The sequence below is a fragment of the Triticum aestivum genome, chromosome 7B, assembly GCF_018294505.1.
Source record: "Triticum aestivum cultivar Chinese Spring chromosome 7B, IWGSC CS RefSeq v2.1, whole genome shotgun sequence".
Classification (NCBI taxonomy): domain Eukaryota; kingdom Viridiplantae; phylum Streptophyta; class Magnoliopsida; order Poales; family Poaceae; genus Triticum; species Triticum aestivum.
Genome location: NC_057813.1, coordinates 647108424 through 647129628, shown reverse-complemented (window position 1 = coordinate 647129628; position 21205 = coordinate 647108424). Strand labels below are relative to the sequence as shown.

The 21205-nt window shown below is 44.7% G+C and overlaps 1 protein-coding gene across 1 annotated transcript; it reads right to left on the bottom strand.

The window, feature by feature from the left end:
• Positions 1-2729: 2729 nt before the first annotated feature.
• On the bottom strand, positions 2730-4258 carry LOC123161163 (peroxidase 2). Its single transcript, XM_044579008.1, has 2 exons — positions 3868-4258; positions 2730-3701 (listed from the first exon to the last, which is right to left on the bottom strand). The coding sequence occupies exons 1-2, from the start codon at positions 4219-4221 to the stop codon at positions 2961-2963; spliced, it is 1095 nt and encodes a 364-aa protein (XP_044434943.1). The 5' UTR covers positions 4222-4258; the 3' UTR covers positions 2730-2960.
• Positions 4259-21205: the final 16947 nt, after the last annotated feature.

Here is a 21205-nt window from a genome sequence, read left to right as displayed (position 1 = left end):
TTTCTGCTTGTATATTCAGAGTGTAAACTGTTTTTCAAGAATAAGGAAGAATAACTCTGAAGGATTTTGCACACTGAACAATTGTTTTGAGGCCAAACAGCAAGAATTAAAAATGTTCAGTTAATTCACAAAAACAAATTCATTCGTAACAATAAAAAATGTTCATGCATTTAAAAAAAAGTTTGTCACAAATTAGAAAAATGTTTATACAGTGTAAAAAGTATGTTCATGATATTTTATAAAAACAAATCATGTAATACAACAATGTTCTCATAGTTCAAAGAAAATGATTTGTCGCATAGCCGTGGTCCAACACCACCCACACCGCCAAGAGAGCACGAACCAGACCTCCACCAACATCGCCGTCGAGAAGCAACCACATCCTCCAAGCGGAGCGAAAGCCAGATCCGCTCCGAGAGACTGCCGCCAGATTGGATCTAGCCTACCCCTCCAACCTCATTTCGGCGCCATCTCCACTGGGGCATCGCCGCGATCCCCTCACACGGAGGCGGCCGGAAGTCCGCTGCACGCCAGGACACCTTCCTGGCAGGGCCATCTCGGCGCCGCCGCCCCCATGGCTGATCCAACGTCGCCGCCACCGCCGTTGCTGGCGCTCCACCTGCAGCCACCTACCAGTATCGCTTCTCATGTCGATGAACACATCAGGATTCTACCTTGGTCTCAAGCACACTACACGGTTCTACATAATTCTACCTTGATGATCCCTTATGTCGATGAACACAAGAATATTCTGCGCTCCAAACTCCCGGATCAGTGTGACGACTGGATTACATGTGAACACATCAGAAGTTTCAGAAGTTGGTTCCAAACACGTCTCAAGTGTGACAACATTGTTTCTGATGACCTGTACTCGTTGGCGAGGGAACCATCTTCAACTGTAATGACTTACAAAGGGTATGAGATAAATGAGAATACATTTTACATGATCGCCCAAGATCAAAAGAGCACCAACCAAAACATTGATGTCCGCTTTGATGCAGCAACCAAGAGGGGAAAGGAAACATATTATGGTTACATAGTGGACATATGAGAACTTGACTATGGATATGATATTAATGTCCCTTTGTTTACGTGCAAATGAGTCAATCTGTCAAGAGGCGGGGTACAGGTAGACCCACAGTACGGAATGACAACAGTGGGTCTGAACAATTTGGGGTACACAGACGAGCCATTCGTCCTAGCCAATGATGTGGTGCAGGTTTTCTATGTGAAGGACATGTCTACCATATCGAGAAAAAGAAAAGATACGGAAGCGGATACATCATACAATGAGCCAAAGCGCCACATAGTTCTTTTAGGAAAAAGAGACTTCGTGGGATTCGAGGGCAAGACAGACGTGTCTAAAGATTATGAAAAGTTTCATGAAATTCCTGCATTCACAGTCAAGGCTGACCCAAGCACCCTGTTAAACGATGAAGATTATCCATGGTTACAGCGCAATAAGCAAAGGACACAAGCGAAGAAAAAGTGAAGACTTTCTATCAACAACTTTTATGATGATGCCTTTGATCAAAAATATCACTGCAGTTACATTTGAACAAATGAAATCCCTTTATAACAGATGAGTTTTTGTCCGAAACCCTGATACTTCCAAAGAGATTATCTGTTTTGTACACGAAGTGCATCCAGTTTTTGTCGTAACCCTCTCAACTTTTAGCACATGCTATATGGATGTAATGATGATACCATGCCAACTTTCAACTTGTTGCTCTTGACAATATAATGGGTAAAAATGACTGCCTCAAAAGGAACTGAAGTATCGCTAAAGTGCCCGTTCAGTCTTCCAGTTTTAGTACTTCTTCATATTCAGTACTTCAGCCAAAAGGAACCGGAGTGCAACTTAATAATGCCTGTTTTCCGCCTAATGGTGGCATTTGTCCTACGTACTTCTATATTTGTTCGGATCAACTAGTGTGTGCAAGTAGTTTCCCTTTTAAGTTAATGGAATTAATTTCTCGCTGAATGGTTCCAGATGTGGTAAATCATGTGCTCCCTTCGTCTTATATTATAGGATGGAGGGAGTATTTTTTTTTTCTGCGGGGAGGAGGGAGTATTTTATTCTAAGCACGTAGCTTGTTTGTGAACGCTGTGATATAGTACTCTCTTATCTGGTGCTGTAGTTATTTCCTGTTTTTTCGCTCTAGAACTACCTCATGTTATTGTAAACCTATAACTCACTACTGGAAAAACTGTCTTTGCTGATGTAAATTCAGGGGTACTCGACACACAAAGTGTAAACAGTTTGTATAATTCACATCTAAAATGTTTTTTAAGAATGTCACATCTAAACTTCTACAAATACATAATGCAGCAACAAGAAACAAAGAAAATTAGACAGACCCAAGTGTAAACGAGTTCTCGTAGAAAACAATCTGTCCCATTCAGTACTCGGTAAAATAATCAAAATGTTTGCGCACATGATTCGAACTCTTGACCTACTGATCAAGCAAAGTTCCCTACCATTGCGCTACTGTAACGGTATTTATTCTATCTGGTACATGTTTGTTTTTACATAAAATTCAAACCAACCGAAATTTCTTGAGAAAGGCAAAAACTTTGCCCACCATTGAGATTTCGACAAAATTTTAAACCTTGGTGTGCACAAATCACGAGCAAATGTGGGGTGATAATTACATTTTTGCTGGTGCTGGCCACCATGACCAAATTGGGCATTTTGGTGAACATACCCAGTTACTTGTATTCTTAGTATACCCTTATTACACACACCGAAAATTTTAGTAGTAGTACGACAACTAACAATGACACTTACTGAACCATGTGATACATGTGGTAAGCAATCCAAATAATTTAAATAAAAAGCATTGACACTTGTTGAAAAGTGATCGGCAGGAAAGTGTTACAACCCGTCCATCGGGCAATCCCACCATGGAGCCAGCCAACCACCATGCATTACAACTAGGTACTCCATGGGCACATCGTTAGTTGTTGACCTTCCAGCATACCTTCCTGATCTCCGCGCCTTTGTCAGCTTTGGTCTTGACCCCGATTTTTCCCAAATTCTCCATGGCTCTCTCGAACTTCCTCTCCCACGCCCCTGCCTTTTTCGCGTTTTCTGTCACCTGCTTTATTGTTTCGGCCGAGTTGAGCACGGCGTCCGAGGTGAACAACGCTTTTCCGTCGATCACATCCTGGTAGTAGCGCTTATCCAGGACTTCGGGGGTCACATGTTCTTGGTCCACGTTGGTGTTGTCGTCGTTGCACTGGGCCTTGAGCTTGGCGGCAAATGCCGGGTCCATTTCAGAGAGGCGGCTGGAGAAGAACGCGCAGCGGGCGCGGCCGATGGTGTGCGCACCGGAGAGCGTGACCATTTCTTCGGAGGTGAGCCCCTTGGCCTCGAAATTACTGAGGAGCACCGTTGCGCCGGAGAAGGGCCCGGGCAGCTGGTCGGTCTCATTGGCGAAGGACTCGCGGCCGTCGTAGCGGCCGCCCGGCATCCGGATGTTGATCCTGCGGTTGCTGAGGATGGAGGACGCGTCGCGGGCGGCAAAGGCGATGATGTCAGCACACGAGACTCTCCCGGGGCAGGCGGCCTCGATCTTCGCCTTGGCCGCGTCGATCACCTCTAGCCCTCGCAGGCTGTTCTTGTTCGGGTTGCCTTCCCTTTCCGTGTCGCTGTTGTTGGAGTTGGTTGTCGTGAGGAGGACGGAAGCATCGCAGCCCTGAATATAATTAACATGAAGGACATCATCTCCATAATGAACATGTTGATCTTTGTAAACAACAATGCAGTTAGTATATACTCCCTCTTCGTCTTAAAATAAGTGTCTTAACTTTGTATTATTTTGGGACAGAGGGAGTAAGCTAGAATCGAGGAGGTGTGTATACCCGAACGAAGCAGTCGTGGAAGAAGAGACGGATGAGCCCGGCACCGATGCCAGGTTGCGCGGCGACGGCCTTGCTTACGGCATCCCTCACGATCCCTTCCGCTCTCGGGCAGTAGGACCTAGAGCTCCTGTTGTTGTAGTAGCCGAGGCCGAGCCCTAACCCGGAGGGACGAGGCACCGGCACCAGCGCTCGCGTACGGCCGTTGATCCTGGACCTGGAGCCCGGAGGACAGAGGCGCGGGTCCTGGATGGGTAGCCTCAGCCAGCCGTTGAAGCAAATGATGTCGCCCTCGCACGCCGGGGGGCTGGCGAGGAACGCCAGCAAGACGATGAGCGATACCAGCTTAGCCGCCATCTTCTTTTCGCACTAGCTAGCCGTCGAGTGTTGTTTGCTCCGGCTGGGTACGGCCGTGTGGCATATTTATAGGTCGTCCCCGACGACGAAGGCAACGGCGGCTTGTATGGGCAGCCACGTTTTGTCGGCGGCGCACGTTGCGATGGACGCCAATGTCCACCAGAGCGGGCGCGCGTGCAGGTACAGCTGACCGGCGACGTTCGATGCCATGTCTCGAGCGTTTTGTCTCAGTGATTGCGGTTCCGCCTCGAGAGGTGCTGACTTCGCCGTGCATTAACTCAGTCATTGGATCACGGGCGAACCGGTGCATTAACTCGGGCATGCAAGTGAACGCGAAACCAGCATAAAATAACCCGGATACCGCGTGATTAGCGATGACCTAATGAGACAAGTTGCCCGGGCGCGCTGCTCTCCATGCAGGTCCATATGTTTCGCGCATAGTTCGGGTGTGTTTGGTTTTGAGCCAAAGTCAGCCTTACCAAAAATACTGGTGCGCCGACAGATTTCAGCCGTTGTTTGGATGGTGATCGACCTAATATTTGGCTAGCCAAGGCCAGCACGTGCATGCCTGTGCATTTTTGGCCAACGCGTGGGAGAAGCCGATGGTGCAGAAATCCTTGGCCAAAATATTGGCTGCCAGTGCATGCTTGATCCTCTCAAAAGATTTCCTTCCACGATTCAAGTACCGCACCATAATAAAATCTCTACTCCTAATGGAGCAGTTGGTAGTCTCGTTTTCAGGGTTTTTTTCGTCCCACCACTTTTGTTCGGTTTTTTTTAGGTTAACCGTCGTAGATTTTTTCCGTCGCCTCCCCCACTTCATCGGTTCATTTTCACTTCACCCTCTCACACAACAAAAAAACTAAACGGATCAGAACTTTCCATACTAACGCAAATTATTTAGTAATGTCTTTATGTAAAAGAATCAATCACAATCAATCTCTAAAGATCAAATCTAAATTAATTAATCTTCATAACATTTGTTTCCTTTCGAATCACGTCCATAACTTTCCTTCCTTGTTTGGGCAGAAACTGTTTGGTAGCAGAGATTAGAAAGCTTCCTATGAGTGTAGTAATAGAAAGTATTCTTTTTCTTGATGATTCGTTTCCATGCATGATGATAGTAAATTAGGCCAACATTCACCACTATTTATCAACATCATCAATCGTATCCATTCCTACCAGTTTTAAGGGAATCTGCTCGCTATGTCTTTTTTAAGGGGATCCACTCGCTAAGTTGTCGTCGCACGTTATTTTCACAAACAATCTCTACTCCTAATGGAGCAGTTGGTAGCCTCGTACGGTTTATTTTTGTCCTCTTCCCACCTCCACTGGTTCTTTTTCTCTCCATTCTTTCCTTGCAAACCAATAATTTCCTAACATACAAAAGATCACGAATCTATCTTTCCTTACCCGAACCAATCGCGCCCTACATCAGTGCATTTCTTTATTAAGAAAACTAACACGTAAATCTTAAAGCATTGTAAACAAATCCCATTATGGACCTAATTAATTTATTATGGAATCTATACGTGGTCGCATTGGTTCTTTTTCTCTCCACTCTTTCCTTGCAAACCACTAATTTTCTAACATACAAAAGATCACGAATCTATCTTTCCTTACCCGAATCAATCGATCCCTACATCAGTGCATTTCTTTATTAAAAAAACTAACACGTAAATCTTAACGCATTGTAAAAAATTCCCGTTATGGACCTAATTAATTTATTATGGAATCCGTACATGGTCGCATCTCTCCCCTCGTGAAAAAATCGCATCCATCTCCTGTTAAAAAGGAAAAGAGAACATGAACGATCAATCCCACACCATGCATCTCAGTAGCAAAAAATCGCCCCCGCCTCTGCTACTGCGCCTCGCCGTGTGCCCGGCTCGACCCATGCCTCGCCTGCATGGCTGGACGCCGCCGTCTCCACCACCACGTACAAGAAAACGGTGGGCAGAACCATCCATTCAAATCGCACACCCCACCGTCCTCCGCAATCCCTAGCCCCGCATCACCCTATCGCTTTCTCGCCTCTCTTTCCCCTCGATGTAGATGGTGCCGAGCAGCGGCCTCGAGCACCGGCAGTGCCGCCCTCTCTATCTTCGCTGCGTCGAGAGATGGGCCGAGGCTATCGTCGGTTCGCCGCCCACGATTGGGCCGCCTCCGGTTGTCGCGCACCACCGGCTCCACCTAACGTGCCCGACCCTCTCCGCTTTCGACCTTCCGGCGACCACATCCCTCCGCGCCTCCATCAATCATCCACAAGGCCACTCCCTGCACCCACCCTTCTAAATTCTCCATACCGGCGGACAATCACCGAAGATCCAAGTTGGCCCGATATCAATTTTCTTACATGCTTTATTTATCAGTTGGTGATGGGAATGGGTTCCAATTTCTCTCTCTGACTGTGGATTCGCAGGCAATAAGCGCTTCTACATGCATCCTCCTGTCGGTCCCTAAAGTACCAAGGTAAATGGTTGATGTTGCGTTTGTCTAGGATGATATATGTTGGCTTTGTTCCGGTTCATCCGAGCAGTTCCGGTACATCATGCATTTATCTTGCCAGTAATGTTCTGTGATGCTCTGATGCACTTTGGGAATTTTTATCTTGTCTTCAGTGCAGAACATTTGTTTATTAATGCATGAGAAGAATCCTTGTTACTACCTTGAACCTGTTTTATAATCCATATTGTTATGCACTAGCGCGTGTGCGTGTGAAATAGATGGATTATGGTCCCGTACCCAATAAGATGGATATGTGTGTGTGTTAGAGAGAGAGAGAGAGAGAGGGAGAGGGGGAGAGAGAGTGAGGAGGAGGGAGGGAGAGAGTGTGTGTGAGAATTTGATGGTAAAAAGGTCGCCAATGTCACTTGATATGTATGAGAATATTAAATATAATATTAACATAATTGATATTGAACTCTTAAATTTAATGTGGCCCCGTTGCAACGCACGGGTGTTCTTCTAGTAAACAAAGGAAAGCAATGTGTACTGTGCTTCTTCTACCTCCGTTGCCTTCTCTCTTTTACCTCTAAACTACTACCTCCGTCCGGGTTTATTAGGCTACTCATAGTGAGGAGTATCATATAATAGTATCATGCATATAATACTAGTATATGATACTGTTTCCATAGTGCATAGTATCATCAAGTAGTATCATAGATGACCATATTTATTGTCATGCATAACACAAAGTAGCATAATACTCCCTCCATCTAGAAATACTCGTCGGAGGAATGAATGTATCTAGATGTATTTTAGTTCTAGATACATTCATTTTTTGCATTTCTCCGACAAGTATTTTCGGATGGAGGGAGTATTTAACATGATACAGTATCTACATATGTTACTCTAAGGCTAGTCATAGTGGGAGTAACATAGGTAGTAATATAAATGCCACATAAGCAAAAATGTTGATGTGGCAAGTAGTTAATGAGGAGAGAGGCAAATAAAATAACCTAATATGTTACCATCACATAGCACTTTCCAATGCAAAATGAGTCTACAAGACAATAAATGAACATGTGTATGTTACTTACATATATGACACTTCCCACTATAAGGGTAGTAACATAGAGTAGTAACGTATGCATGTTACTACTCTAAGTTACTCCCCACTATGACCAGCCTAACCCCCTCTCTCTTCTGTAATTGTGTGCCACATAAGCATGTTTGCTAGTATTGGTTATGTTACCCCCACTATGACCAGCCTTAGGCCTAAAGACAACTTCTCTTAGACCAAGACACATACTAGTAATTTGCTCACATTAATTCTTTCATTCCACTCCTAATACACTCTGTCACATGCATGCAACCAATGAAAAAGCACGCATGAAGTGTATTAATTTCCTAGCCATGGCACCAACAAATTGACTTTCAATGCAGCAAATGAAATGGTTGCATGCATGCATCTTTCCAAAGCGAGGCCTTATAAAAAGGAACATGATTGTGATGCTAAAAGGCCTAATAAACCCGGACGGAGGGAGTAACTATTAGTCCTCCTAATCCATGAGAAACAATAGTGAATTTTGCCTTCTACCAATGAAAATGGATCCCCTTGTGCTAACCGGTGGCCATAGCCTCCGTTTTCCCCATCCATGAAGCTCCCTAATGATCTGAACCCTACTTTGTTCTCTGTTTTTTTACAGCTCCTTTATTCTCTTGTACCCAAACCACGTATAGCCAAACCAAGGATCCACATGGATTCGGGGTACACCAACGGAGGCCGGATTGTTTTTCCAAAAAAAAAAGGGTAGATCCCATGGGTGCAATTCAAACAATTAGAGTTCACAAAAAATTGGTCATGCAGTAGTATTGGTCATGCCAAAATTTGTCAGAACTGTTTGACATGACCCTAGTTTGTGTCTTTGCGTCAAGTCATTGTTCATAGTTTGTATCTGCCCATCGAAGGTCTTCGTTCTTTATACCTGACAATGGTGATATTTTTATGTTGTTACCTTGTTGAAGGCATTACTCGGATGGTTCGGACTGATTCTTAGGGGTGAAAACCTAGATTCTTGCCTTGAGTGGTGGATCCGGTGATGGCGGCGGTTGAGCGCCGCTACCTTCCTGAAGGCGTTGCTGTTGAAGAATCTCGTCGTCTTGTATTGTCATGAGATGATTGGTGCGGATATGGTCATTGTTATAGTTTGTCGATCATGGATCTGATTGCTTTGAGGTTTTTTCTTTTTATTTTCATCGCCTACTTTTATTTTGGTATTTGCCGGCATGTTTTTTGTGTGCGCGCATTGGTGTTGGCTGTGTGCATCTTAGTCGTGCAGAGGCCGGCTGTGTATTCATTGTGTTTGTATCCCTTGATGCTTCATTTTGAGTTAATAAATATCACCCTTTGTCGAAAAAATGCATGCTTGCAGCTTTGCAGGTTCCAGATGCATACACACATGCATGACATGAAGCTTGGGCGCTCCTCCTCAAATTTTAAAAGAGAAAATATATTTGGTTGCTACCCATACTCGCTATATCCTGCTGCTGGTCCTTGATGCGAATGCCAAAATCCATGGCGTTTCCTTTAGACTAGAAGCATACACGCGCTTTGCTGCGCCGTCTATTTCTCTGCCGTTTATTTGTTTGCTTGTCAATTCATGTATAGATTCTTTATTGCTTTATTCGTGGGCCGGGCTTTGTTGTTAATTTTACGGACATATAGTGTTCTTTTTAAACCTTGCATGGTGAGACAAAATCCTAAAAGAATCTGCTACTTTTTTCGGCCTCAAGCGAGCGAGATTGAATTTGAATCAGGTTGACAAAGAATGAAAGGGGGAGAGGAAGAAGGGACCAGTAGTTGTGATAAACGTCTTGTGGACCATGGCGTGTTGAAGAAGGCGACCAAGTCCTGAAGACAGGGTCGTCCCTGTCGAGCACTGCTGCTAGCCATGTCGGACTACCTCCCCGCTTGCTCTTCCAGGCCTCGCGTGTTGCCGTCGCTGGACATTAATTGCCGCCACGAGAGAAGGGGAGAAATATGAAGAGATGGGCGGGGCATGCGGCACGGTGCTGGACTGGCAACGCCGGTGAAACTTATGGTGCTGAGGATGCGGCCATGGGTCAGGCTGGCGGCGCCCGTACGGTGGTCTATCACTTTGATAGGCGTGGATAGTCAGCCGCATCACTAATTTCCCTTATAAAAATGTACATGAGCGCCAGGTAGGCTGAGGACGTCCTGAACCCATGGGCATATCAACCCGCTTTAAAAAAATGCATTTTAAACATGTATTACAATGTTAATATAATTCCGAAATAAAATTTCACGCATACATCTTCGCAACATGTGTGTGCAGCACAAAGTCTCGTGATTTTTTTATTTATTTTGCCTTTGCGAAAACAACAAATTTCGGTGCTCCTAAATATCGTTCTATGAAACTTTTTTCTGTCTTCTTTGCACAAGCGAGAAAAAGTAGTTTTTCCGTGAAACTTTTTGCACGCTCATAATGTGTGATGATGTATATGTGATTTTTTTTTCAGATTTTCTTTTGGCATTTAGAAATAAGTTTTTTTCAAAAGTGGGTTCATATGACCATGAGTTCATCCCTATACTTTCTCGGCAGGTAGTCCATTCTTTCCCTATACCAGATGTAGATTAGCCACATATAACTTTTTTTCAAAAAAAAAGTGACACATAACCCATGAAGTGTTGGACACATCTAATTGGATGATTGACCCAAATAACAAACAGTACCACAGCTGTGACACTAACGGATGTGGTCCATTAGACCCTCCCAGCCGGAGCGTTCACAGCTCTCACATTCTAGGGAGCTTAGATACTCTAGTGACGCCAGCAACCTTGGCGTTTGTCGGAGGCACGTCAGCCCAAAGCAGATTGAAAACGCCAAAGACAGTGGCGTCTCCCATGCAATTGAAACGCCAGAGATGTTGGCGTGACAAAAAAAGATCTGATCGTGAAATACTTGCAAAGTAGGATCTAATCATGCTAATCTTTGTTTAAAAGGTCAAAACAATGATTTCGTCCCCAATTAGCAGCAGCCGACCAGATCGGCTGGACACCGTGTTGGCCCGGTCTATGCCAACAATTGGGACTTTAATAGAACATGGATCTTCGCAAGCGCCTGTGTGTGCTCGGATCGATGGAGAAGTGATCTCGCTTCCGAACATTGTGATTCGATTACCCGCCAAGAACCGCTGCCCGTAAAGTTGTGACCTAATTTTTGTTTTGCGAACAAAGTTGCGAGCCGGTAGCAATAATTTGTAAAACAGATAATTTACATGAAACAGATCTAGCTGAAAAAAATATCACATGATGGATGATTTTTACTCCCATCGAACCGCGACAGTCGCCTAGGAGCCAAATTCGGCAAACCTCGAGGTAGGGATCCTAAGGCCTTCCACAATGTGGTCGATGCCCAATGCATTAAAATATTGCTAGCTGGGTAGCACTGCCCTAAAAAAAATGTTTGGCAGCGGTCTCACGATGTGTGTGTTCCTAGCTTGAAAATAGTGGGACCCCTACGTGAAATTAAAAACTGAAATGAGTCATCATCTGCTTACTTATGAGACTGCCTTTAGGCTACTTCGCTTCCTTGGGTGGTCCACCGAGAGCAATTTTTGTTTCTTTTTGTCAGTTTGGTATCGGAGCAAGTAGGTACTCCGGTGTCCAGAATTGTTTTTGTGGCATTGATTGGGCAATGAAGGGCACCGGTGCCCAAAGAAAGAAAAGTAAATTTGACACCTGTTTTGGCCTACAGTAGGGCCTAAGCTATGCGTCTTGAAACAATCATACAAGGACACATAGATTTTACCCAGGTTCTGACTCTCTTGAAGAGATAATATGCTACATACTACTTGTGTTTATTTATTAGGGTATAATACAGAATACAAGTGTCTACCACGAGATTGTTGTGTAAGATTCGAATAAACTATCGACTAGTCTAGCCTAGGCGTGTATAATGTACTGGAGGCCTATGATAAGAGGTGTCCTACTCGGCTACGTCAGTGTAAAGGAGTCCTCGTCTTGTATGCATGCCAAGTCTTGTGGAATATCCCATGTATGTGTCATGGGTTGTCCTAAATGGCCCAGGATGGAACCGATAAAGGGGGTCCTCGGCCCGGCCCACCTAGCTAGGAGTAGACATGGTAAGTACCCCTGGTCCAAGACACCATCACTAAGATTTCCTTGCTTGCAGCAGATATGGTATCCTCAAACTTTCTGTTTTTGGAACTCCTAATATCATATTGCATCCCAAATATTTCTCATTTAAAGTTTCATTTGGGATGTTTAGGCAAACTTTTATGTCATCGTGAATATTCTCTTGCACTCCTTTTCTGAAATAAATAGAGGACTTAGAGTAGTTGATGCATTGATCAGAAGCTTGAGAGTACACTTCCAAAACATGGTTCACCTCGGTAGGTCCCATACTATTTTCCTTGAAAAACAGAAGGTTGTAATCAGTGAATAAAAGATGGTTCACAGATGGTGTCGAGGCAGCCACTTGTAGGCCGTGCAAATTTGATGACTCTTCTTAATTTCAAAATGCATGGCATGGCCTTTGCTACAAATAAGGAAACGTATGGCGATATAGGGTCCCCTTGTCTGATTCCTTGCGACGGCTTGAATTCATAAAGTTTCTTCCCATTAAACATCACTGAATTTGTTGTTGTGGTAACCAAACTCATGACAATGCTTACCCATCTTTCTATAAACCCCAGTTTAAGCATTACAGCCTCATGTGAACACATGTGACACACTCCTTTAGATTCATGTTAGGAATATATTTAAGAATACATGTTAAACATTTATTGTATGATACGAAACATTCAAAAAACTATAGAAACAATTTTGTGTACACATTGGACATTTTTAAAATTCACGATTAAATTTTATGTCAAATATATGGTTTTCATGTCCACCTTTTTAAATACACTATACATTTTACTTATACATAAGGAGCACTTTGTTACACATGTTTAACATGTTTAAATACATGATTAAAACATTATCATATAGTATATGTTTTTATGCCTACTGTTTCACACACACTGTACATCTTTTGTAAGATTTGAAACATTATTATTTTTACATGGCTAAGATTTTTCCAACATATGATTTTTTTTGTCAAGTATAATGTCAGGACCCCGACTCAATGCCACATCGATCTAGCATGTAACACCTCATATCACTTTGCGGCCTCACGCACGGTATTCCCACGGGTGTCGCCTTACCTTTGCCCGGAACCGTTTGCGCCTTTTGGCACACGTATATGATAGTGTCGCTAGCATCCATATGATAAGGAGCCCGGGCTGACATGGCTAGTCGTAAACCCAAAGTGGCACAAACTTACAGGGACAGGCATCCATGACCCAGCATCGAGCGTGTCGGTCAACAGCGAGTGAATCCAGGCTGTAGCACTGGGCTAGCAGGACTCCGGTGAACCGGGCTGTAGCGGGCTAACAGGACTCCGGTATTCATCGCGTGACATTTCCCCAAAGGGACAGACACAGGAACGAAGAAGGACACATGCCGGCCAGCCTAAGTGTTCCAGAGCAGTAGCAAGCTACCATGGCTCGGTGGAAACACTAGGAGACATTTCCCGGTAAGAGAGGCTACTAAAGATAAACAACTAGATAGTCAGATCCCACACATACCAAGCATTTCAATAACATACACACAATATGCTCGATATGTGCAAATACAACGTGGCATCACAACATGACTCTACGACTCAAGTATTTATTCATTAGGCTCCGAGGAGCGAGATATTACAAACATGGGTCTCACGACCCAACATTCAGAGCATACAAGTCAAAGCACAAGCGGAAGCTAACATGTCTGAGTACAGACATCTACAAATGAAAAGGCTTAGAAGCCTGACTATCTACCATATCCTGCCGAGGGCACAAGATCGTAGCTGAGGTAACAAGCTAAACGTCGAAGTCCACGTGGAACTACTAGCGAGACTGAAGTCTCTCTGCAAAACATAAAATAGGCAAACGTGAGTACAAATGTACCCAGCAAGACTTACATCAGAACTAACTACATATGCATCATTATCAACAAAGGGGATGGTGGGGTTTAACTGCAGCAAGCCAGCTTTGACTCGGTGGCTATCCTGATCTACTATTGCAAGTAACTCTTTTGAGGTGGCGCACACGAGTCCACATATTCACCATATCAATACACCACTATGGATCCGCTCCCGTCTCCCTACGAGAACGCCATCCATAGCACGCACGCTTATCTTGCGTATTTTAGAGTATCCACTTTCACTTGTCTATGAACTGTACAAGGGGTCCAAGTTTCCATATCCGAGGAATCCGGATATTCGAATAGATAATGATAACCCTGCAGGGGTGTACTTCTTCACACACGCTCTCGCCACTTATCGCCCTGTACACGTCATGTACCTCGGCAACCTTCAAGCAGAAGCCGGGCGAGGGAGTCGGCCACGGCCTACCTAAACACTCAAGTCTCTCGTCCAGGTTTATCGCCTATTCGGGTTCCATCTGCAAGGAGATCCGGCCTGGGTGTCGCTCACGGCCCCAAACGATGTGTGCAGGGTTCCCAAGCCCACCATCCGGGTGCCACTCGGTACACCAGGCCACGTGTGCCTAGTCTGTCCCAAGCCCACCCTGTCGGGTGCCACTTGGTAGAAAAATAGCACTACCTACAAACACCAGAAACTAGTTGCGACTCCTGGACAGAGAACAAGGGTGATTAAGAAGACGAGAGGGTCAATTAAGGATCCCAATGAGTGGTAGTAGCTGTTCATGGATCACAAACACAGAACTCAGTTCCTGAGGACGGCTGCAATGAGACAACCCACCATGTACTCCTACATGGCCTCTCACCGCTACCTTTACCAAATCGTGTTCACACACTTAGCTCACACACAGTAGGACATGTTCACACACCTCCAATTCATCCTCGATGAATTAGACCTGACTCAACTCTAAGCAGTAGCAGGCATGACAAACAAGCATGAATGAGTAGGCACAACAGGGCTCAAACAACTCGTACTCATGCTAGTGGGTTTCATCTATTTACTGTGGCAATGACAGGTCATGCAGAGGATAAAGGGGTTCAACTACCGCAGCAAGTAACAGTTGTATCGTTGTTGTCCTAATGCAGTAAAACAGAGCAGGAGCGAGAGAGTAGGATTGTATCGGAATGAACAAGGGGGTTTTGCTTGCCTGGCACTTCTGAAGATAATATAGTTCTTCATCGGTGTCATCGAACTCATCGTCGGTACGTCGTCTACTGAGAGGGGACAAACACCGGCAACACAGAAGGAAACACCATCAATGCAATGCAACAATATGATGCATGAATGTGACATGGCAATATGCTTGTGTTTTGAGCTAATGCAACTAGCAACAAAGTTAAATGAAGTTGGTTTGAACCCTAAGTTCAAATCCAAACTCCATATGTGAAGTTTAAATGCCATTATATGATTTGTGCTAAACAGCAGCTATAAGTTATTCTAACATGCATGAAAATGGTACAGATGGATAGATTGGATTTTTCTGATCATTTTTCATATATAATTTATTTCATTTGGAGTTACGGTTGAATTTCTATGATTTTTAGAAGTTTATACTATTTTCCGGAATTTTCTGAATAAAAATAAATCCAGAAAAAGGTTTAACTGCGTCAGCATGACGTAGGTGTGATGTCAGCAGGTCAACAGGCCGGGTCTAGGTCAAACCTGACGGCCAGGACCCACTAGTCAGTGACTGTGGCTAATCCTAATATAAATTAAACTTAACCTAGTTTAATTAGTCGGGCCGGCCCGCATGTCAGTGACTATTAGGGGAATTAGTGGTGATTAACACCTAACCAAGCAACCATGTCAGCCCGCCGGAGTTTGGCCGGCGGCGACCTCAAGGCGCGGCGGAAACTCGCCGGGAAACTGCTACGGGGCTCGGTTTTGCGCGTGGTTTGCGTCTACGGATAGCTGAAGGTGCGCCGCATCCAACTGGGCGAGCGGCAGCGGCTGTGGTGGCCGGAGCTCGCTGGAAACGAGCTCGCGGCGGCGCCGGAGCTCTCGGCCACGATGGGGCTATGGCTTAGAGGTCGAAAGCGACCAGGGGAGCAGGGGAAAACGACTCAGGGGCTCACCGTGAGTCCGTTTGAAGGGTCAGTGGGCTCGAGGGCGGCCGGAGTTGAGCGGGGCGGCGAGGCGGATCTCCGGCAGCCGAGGAGGAGAGAAGCATCGGGGCGGCGCTTTGGGGCCCTTCCGGTCGCGTGGCTCGGTGAGGAGGTAGGGAACGAGGTGGCGGAGCTCGAGGATAGCTCGGGGCGGCTCGGGGATGGCCGTGGCCGTGGTGGTGTTCGTCGGCGGCGACGGCTGCGCTCGGAAGAGGAAACAGAGGAGGGAGAAAAGGTCGAGAGAGAGAGCAGAGAGCGAGGGGAGTGGGAGAGAGGGACCGGGGTAGCGCGTGGCGTCATCCAGACGCGTCGGGGAGGCGGCAGGCAGGCAGGAGGTGGCCAGGGGCGAGCGCGCGCGCGGGCGACACGCCTCTGCCTACTGGCAGAGGTTGAGGACGACCGCTTTGGCCAGTGGGCTGGGCCAGCTGGAGGGGCTGGGCCAGGTGGGCTGCCAGGTAAGTCAGGTGGGTCTCTCTCTCTTCTCGTTTATTTGTTTCTGTTTTCTTTTTCTTTTTTGTAATCTTTGTGGCTTTTCTAAAAATACCTAGACCCTTTAAAAAATCACCAAACTGTACATGCCCACAGTATATAATATATACAACATGAAACATTTCAGTTTAGGATTATTTGGGCTTTTAAAATATTTACTAGCATTTAAATGCCCAAATTCAAATAACATATGATTTAATTCAGAAATCCAGAATGGCCTAGAGATATGTGCGTCATTTTTGGCAGAGGTTTTCACCCTTAACAAAAATCATGAACTTTTCTAAAGGGGCATTTGGGTTCGTTGAAAATATTTTTTATTGAACCTAGTTGAATTCAATTGGTGCTAGGGTTTCAACAATCCCCATTTCAACTTTCAAAGAAATTTAGACATGATGCATGGATGCTTGTGCAACTATTTACAATCAAATTCTAGGGCTGTGACAACTCACCCCCACTAAGGAAGAATCTCGTCCCGAGATTCAAGCGTAGAGTAAGATGAAAAGGGGGGTGCAACTAACGCAATCTTCACGATGCAGGGTGCACTTCATAAGAACGTTGATTCGATCACCATCATTGTCTTGATGTCTTGCTCTGAGAACTCCATCTAACATGACAACGAGAGGGAAAAAAAACTCTGGAAGGATCGATCTTCTCGAAGGTCGAACAACTCAGGATCAACTCATGGAATGAGACCTTGAAACATCTCTCGAGCTAAAACATGAAGCATATATCTGAAGGAATGGAGTGAGATAGATGACGAGGGTTCACTAGGTAGACAACAATTCTACACTTAAGAGGGTGGTGAATGGTTGTCAACGTAGCGAGGAGTTGAGTTGCCATGATATCATAACAAGACATTTTGGAGGAGGGTGATTCGTAGATTATTACCTTAAGTGGCAAAAAGAATTACCTTTGATATAGAGATCATTGAAACTCTTCATACCAGCCTAAGGCAATTCTAGAGCGATCGTTTGGAGGAGTTCGGAAGAATGACATACCCGGACTAGTATGGATGATGTGGATTACCTTGTTGAGGAAAACACAATGGATGATTTTAGTAACTGGGGAGAAGCTCAACAGTAGAGAGTGAATCCACTGTTGGATTGGTTATAGCATAACCGAGGAAACTGGAAGCAATCCCAGTTGGTAACTATGATAGCACCTAGTGCTTGCGCGTGCTCTCAAAAACTTGAGCATTTCCATATTCATCAAGGTTTTATCAACATCCGTGTCAAGGGTGCTGACAACACAACATACTACCATGATGAGTAGCGATGGACGATGCAGATGCAAAGGAAGATAACACTTTCTCAGATTTCACCTTAGCGAGACCAAGGGGACAAAATCTGGATGATCGACCGAGAGACATTTAGCACTCCGCTTCTAATGTTCTCCTTGATGTACTAGCGTATCCCATTCATTGAAATGGTCTGGTATCTCGAACATCAAGTAAAGGTCGGACTTCGGAAACACAAAAATCATAAGGCACAGCTAGGGAGTAAATCCTACAAAGTCCTTATGGGGAGGTGGCCAACTTCTTCAATCAAGATACTACAATAATAGGTCTTCCGGCGGGGTGTGTTGGCCACGACATCCACTTTACCGGTTATCGCGAGACCAATATTATAGTTCTTGGAAAATGTTCCAACCATCATATCTGCCTGAGATTCAGATCTGGTTGGTGTCAGAATAATTCAGACTCATCGAGCCTAGAAAGTAAAATGAAAGTTTGCAACACAAATCGACGAGATGACGTTGCGAGAACCTCAGGGAATGATCTACGATAGCAAGCTCCAAAACATGAGATGGTTCTTCTACAAACATGTGAACATGTTGTCCCAGACAAGCATGACCACGTGGTAGTCTTATAATAAAACACTACCGAGTTCAGGTGGGTAACCATCAACGAGGATAACGGAATCTTGTGCATGATCTAGAATTAGCACAACACGCTCCTTTTCCTTGAGCAAATCAATCAGTGGCTTGGTGTGCTAGGAAACACATATGGAGTGGAGGCGGCCAACCTATCAAACCATAGAGTACTTCGCACATGCGTGACTAACTTGGGACGATTCCAGAGGAAGTAAAAACTAACTTTCTCGAACCCACGGCGGCAGCTTGCATCAAATGCACATGAGTTAGGGAGAGTCACTTCTTTCATCCGGACATATGCTTCATGAGCTAGCATGAAGAAATACTTTCAAAAGTTTCCAATACTAGCTTAATGTTCAACAAAATTATGGAGAAGATAAGGATGTTGTCGATGGGCTCAACAACAGTTCATCCTGGTTTCCATATAAATGGAATTCCATAATTAGGTGAACACAGTGATAGCATTGGTCAGACCAAAGGATATAATGGTGTATGCTCGAGGAAAATTCACGAGTAAGACAACATTATGAACATCATTGGTTCTGATTTGATTTGACGATAGCCCACACTCAAATCAAAGTTTTGGCATGACAGAAGGTACAACAACTGATCACAAGGACCAATTGATGGAGATGTCATCTTTCTTCAACACACACACACAGAAAGATATCCCTTAACATGGACTAAGTCAGACAAGCTTTTATCTTCCAACTCTCCAAGTTGTTGTTTAGCTTGACCAACTAGCTCAGGGGTATCCCACACAGATTCTTGGAGAAGGGGTGGTTTATATGAAACCAACTTGATCACGAACTCAACATAGCGGTCGGATGACAACCTGGTAATACTTCCGAGAAGATATTCGGAAAATCACGAACCACCGATATGTTACTGAGCTCGAGAACAATCTTGCTTTTCAGGGTAAGATGATATGATCAAAAGAGCGAGGGATTGGCACAATCCTAACTCATTGATCGAAGAGTGCACCAGAACGAGGACTAGGTGGCACGATCAACCTTAGGGTGATGAGTCAATAATCAACACGCTAAGAATGAGAATATTGTCCATTAAACTACCAAGCAACGGAGTTGCTAGCAGTATTGATTTCACACACCACGATTCACTTGTCGGCATTCCAGTTACAATAACACGGGAACCGAGGAATGAACAATGATGGCAAGAAGTATCACTGCGTCAAGAATTTATAAGAGGTGGTGCAATTCTCATGACCCTCTTGACATAAAGATGGTAACACTTCAGGGTAGAACAGAATCAAAAGCTGGATTAGTATTTGATCTGCGAATTACAACTGCTTTGACCCGACCCTGGATATGGATGAGGTACCGGAGTTTGTTTCTCCTAGTCATTCCAAAATAGAATGGCTTGACGGACCACAAGAGCAATAGGCATCAATAAACAAATGCACGCATACTCTTGACTATCAATTGATAGACGGGGGTCAGAATACAACTAAGGAGGAACAACTCGGGGAACATATAACTTTCTGAGTTGTGGATGCATAGGTTAGTATGTCGAATCAAGTTCAACGGGTTTCTTCCGGATAACCCATGCAGAAAAGTGGAACTGGCAAAGTCGCAATATAGGATGGAGAGCCCATCGAGAGCACTCTGGTTGTGATCTTTTGATCCAAGAAACATCTGCCATAAGTGGTTCATAGTATTTGGAAGAAGGAAATACCACGGACCTCGAGAACTAATGCAAAGGTTACTAATATCCTAAAGGAACGAGCAAACACTATCAACATGAAGTAAGTAGGGTGAATCTCGGGTTCAGAAACCCAGAAGTAGAATACCTACTAACTAAATGGCATCACGGGATGCTTTCGGGAATAATGGCCAGAATCATCACACTGGGACACAAATCATGGCTAGATTACTAGATGATCCCCTAAAACACCTAGGGTCATAATAATAATTCCAACATATATGTCGAGGTAATAGAATACCTCAACTCAGCAATTAGTGTGATTAACCTGGCCCAAAGGAACATCAAACCAGAGGGAAAGGATTTGCAAGTGCATCAGATTGTTTAGAAACCTGGGATGACTCGGACAGCATAACGGTTGTAAATGCTCAAAAAGATTGGAGACATGCTACAAAAATGGTGGCATAGCCACTTAATATCACAATATCAAGGTTCTGAGACCAGCTATGAACATACGGAAGTAGTAACAACTGAACTAAGATTTGAAACTAACAATTCTATAAGTCTATGGATTAGTAACACGTCATCCTGATAGATAGATGAGAAGGCCTAGTTCTTAATCCCCGTAGAAGAAAAGAGGTTGACTCAGATCAGAAGGCCATGAGGTATAAGGAGTAAAAAGAGCCTTACGTTCCCTTCCCACAATCAATTCCCCTACATATAACTAAAGCATTTCTAGACTCAACTTCGACCAGTTTGGCTTGGTAATCCTACAGGCAGTCAAGCTCTGATACCAAAGCTGTCAGGACCCCGACTCAATGCCACATCGATCTAGCATGTAACACCTCATATCACTTTGCGTCCTCACGCACAGTATTCCCACGGGTGTCGCCTTACCTTTGCCCGGGACCGTTTGCGCCTTTTGGCACACGTATATGATAGTGTCGCTAGCATCCATATGATAAGGAGCCCGGGCTGACATGGCTAGTCATAAACCCAAAGTGGCACAAACTTACAGGGACAGGCATCCATGACCCAGCATCGAGCGTGTCGGTCAACAACGAGTGAATCCAGGCTGTAGCACTAGGCTAGCAGGACTCCGGTGAACCGGGCTGTAGCGGGCTAACAGGACTCCGGTATTCATCGCGTGACATTTCCCCAAAGGGACAGACACAGGAATGAAGAAGGACACATGCCGGCCAGCCTAAGTGTTTCGGAGAAGTAGCAAGCTACCATGGCTCGGTGGAAACACTAGGAGACATTTCCCGGTAAGAGAGGCTACTAAAGATAAACAACTAGATAGTCAGATCCCACACATACCAAGCATTTCAATAACAT

Coding starts and splice junctions, on each gene's coding strand:
- LOC123161163 (XM_044579008.1), bottom strand. CDS start 4,221: ATGGCGGCTAAGCTGGTATCGCTCATCGTCTTGCTGGCGTTCCTCGCC. Junction 3,702..3,867: donor TCCACGACTGCTTCGTTCGG/GTATACACACCT, acceptor AATTATATTCAG/GGCTGCGATGCTTCCGTCCT.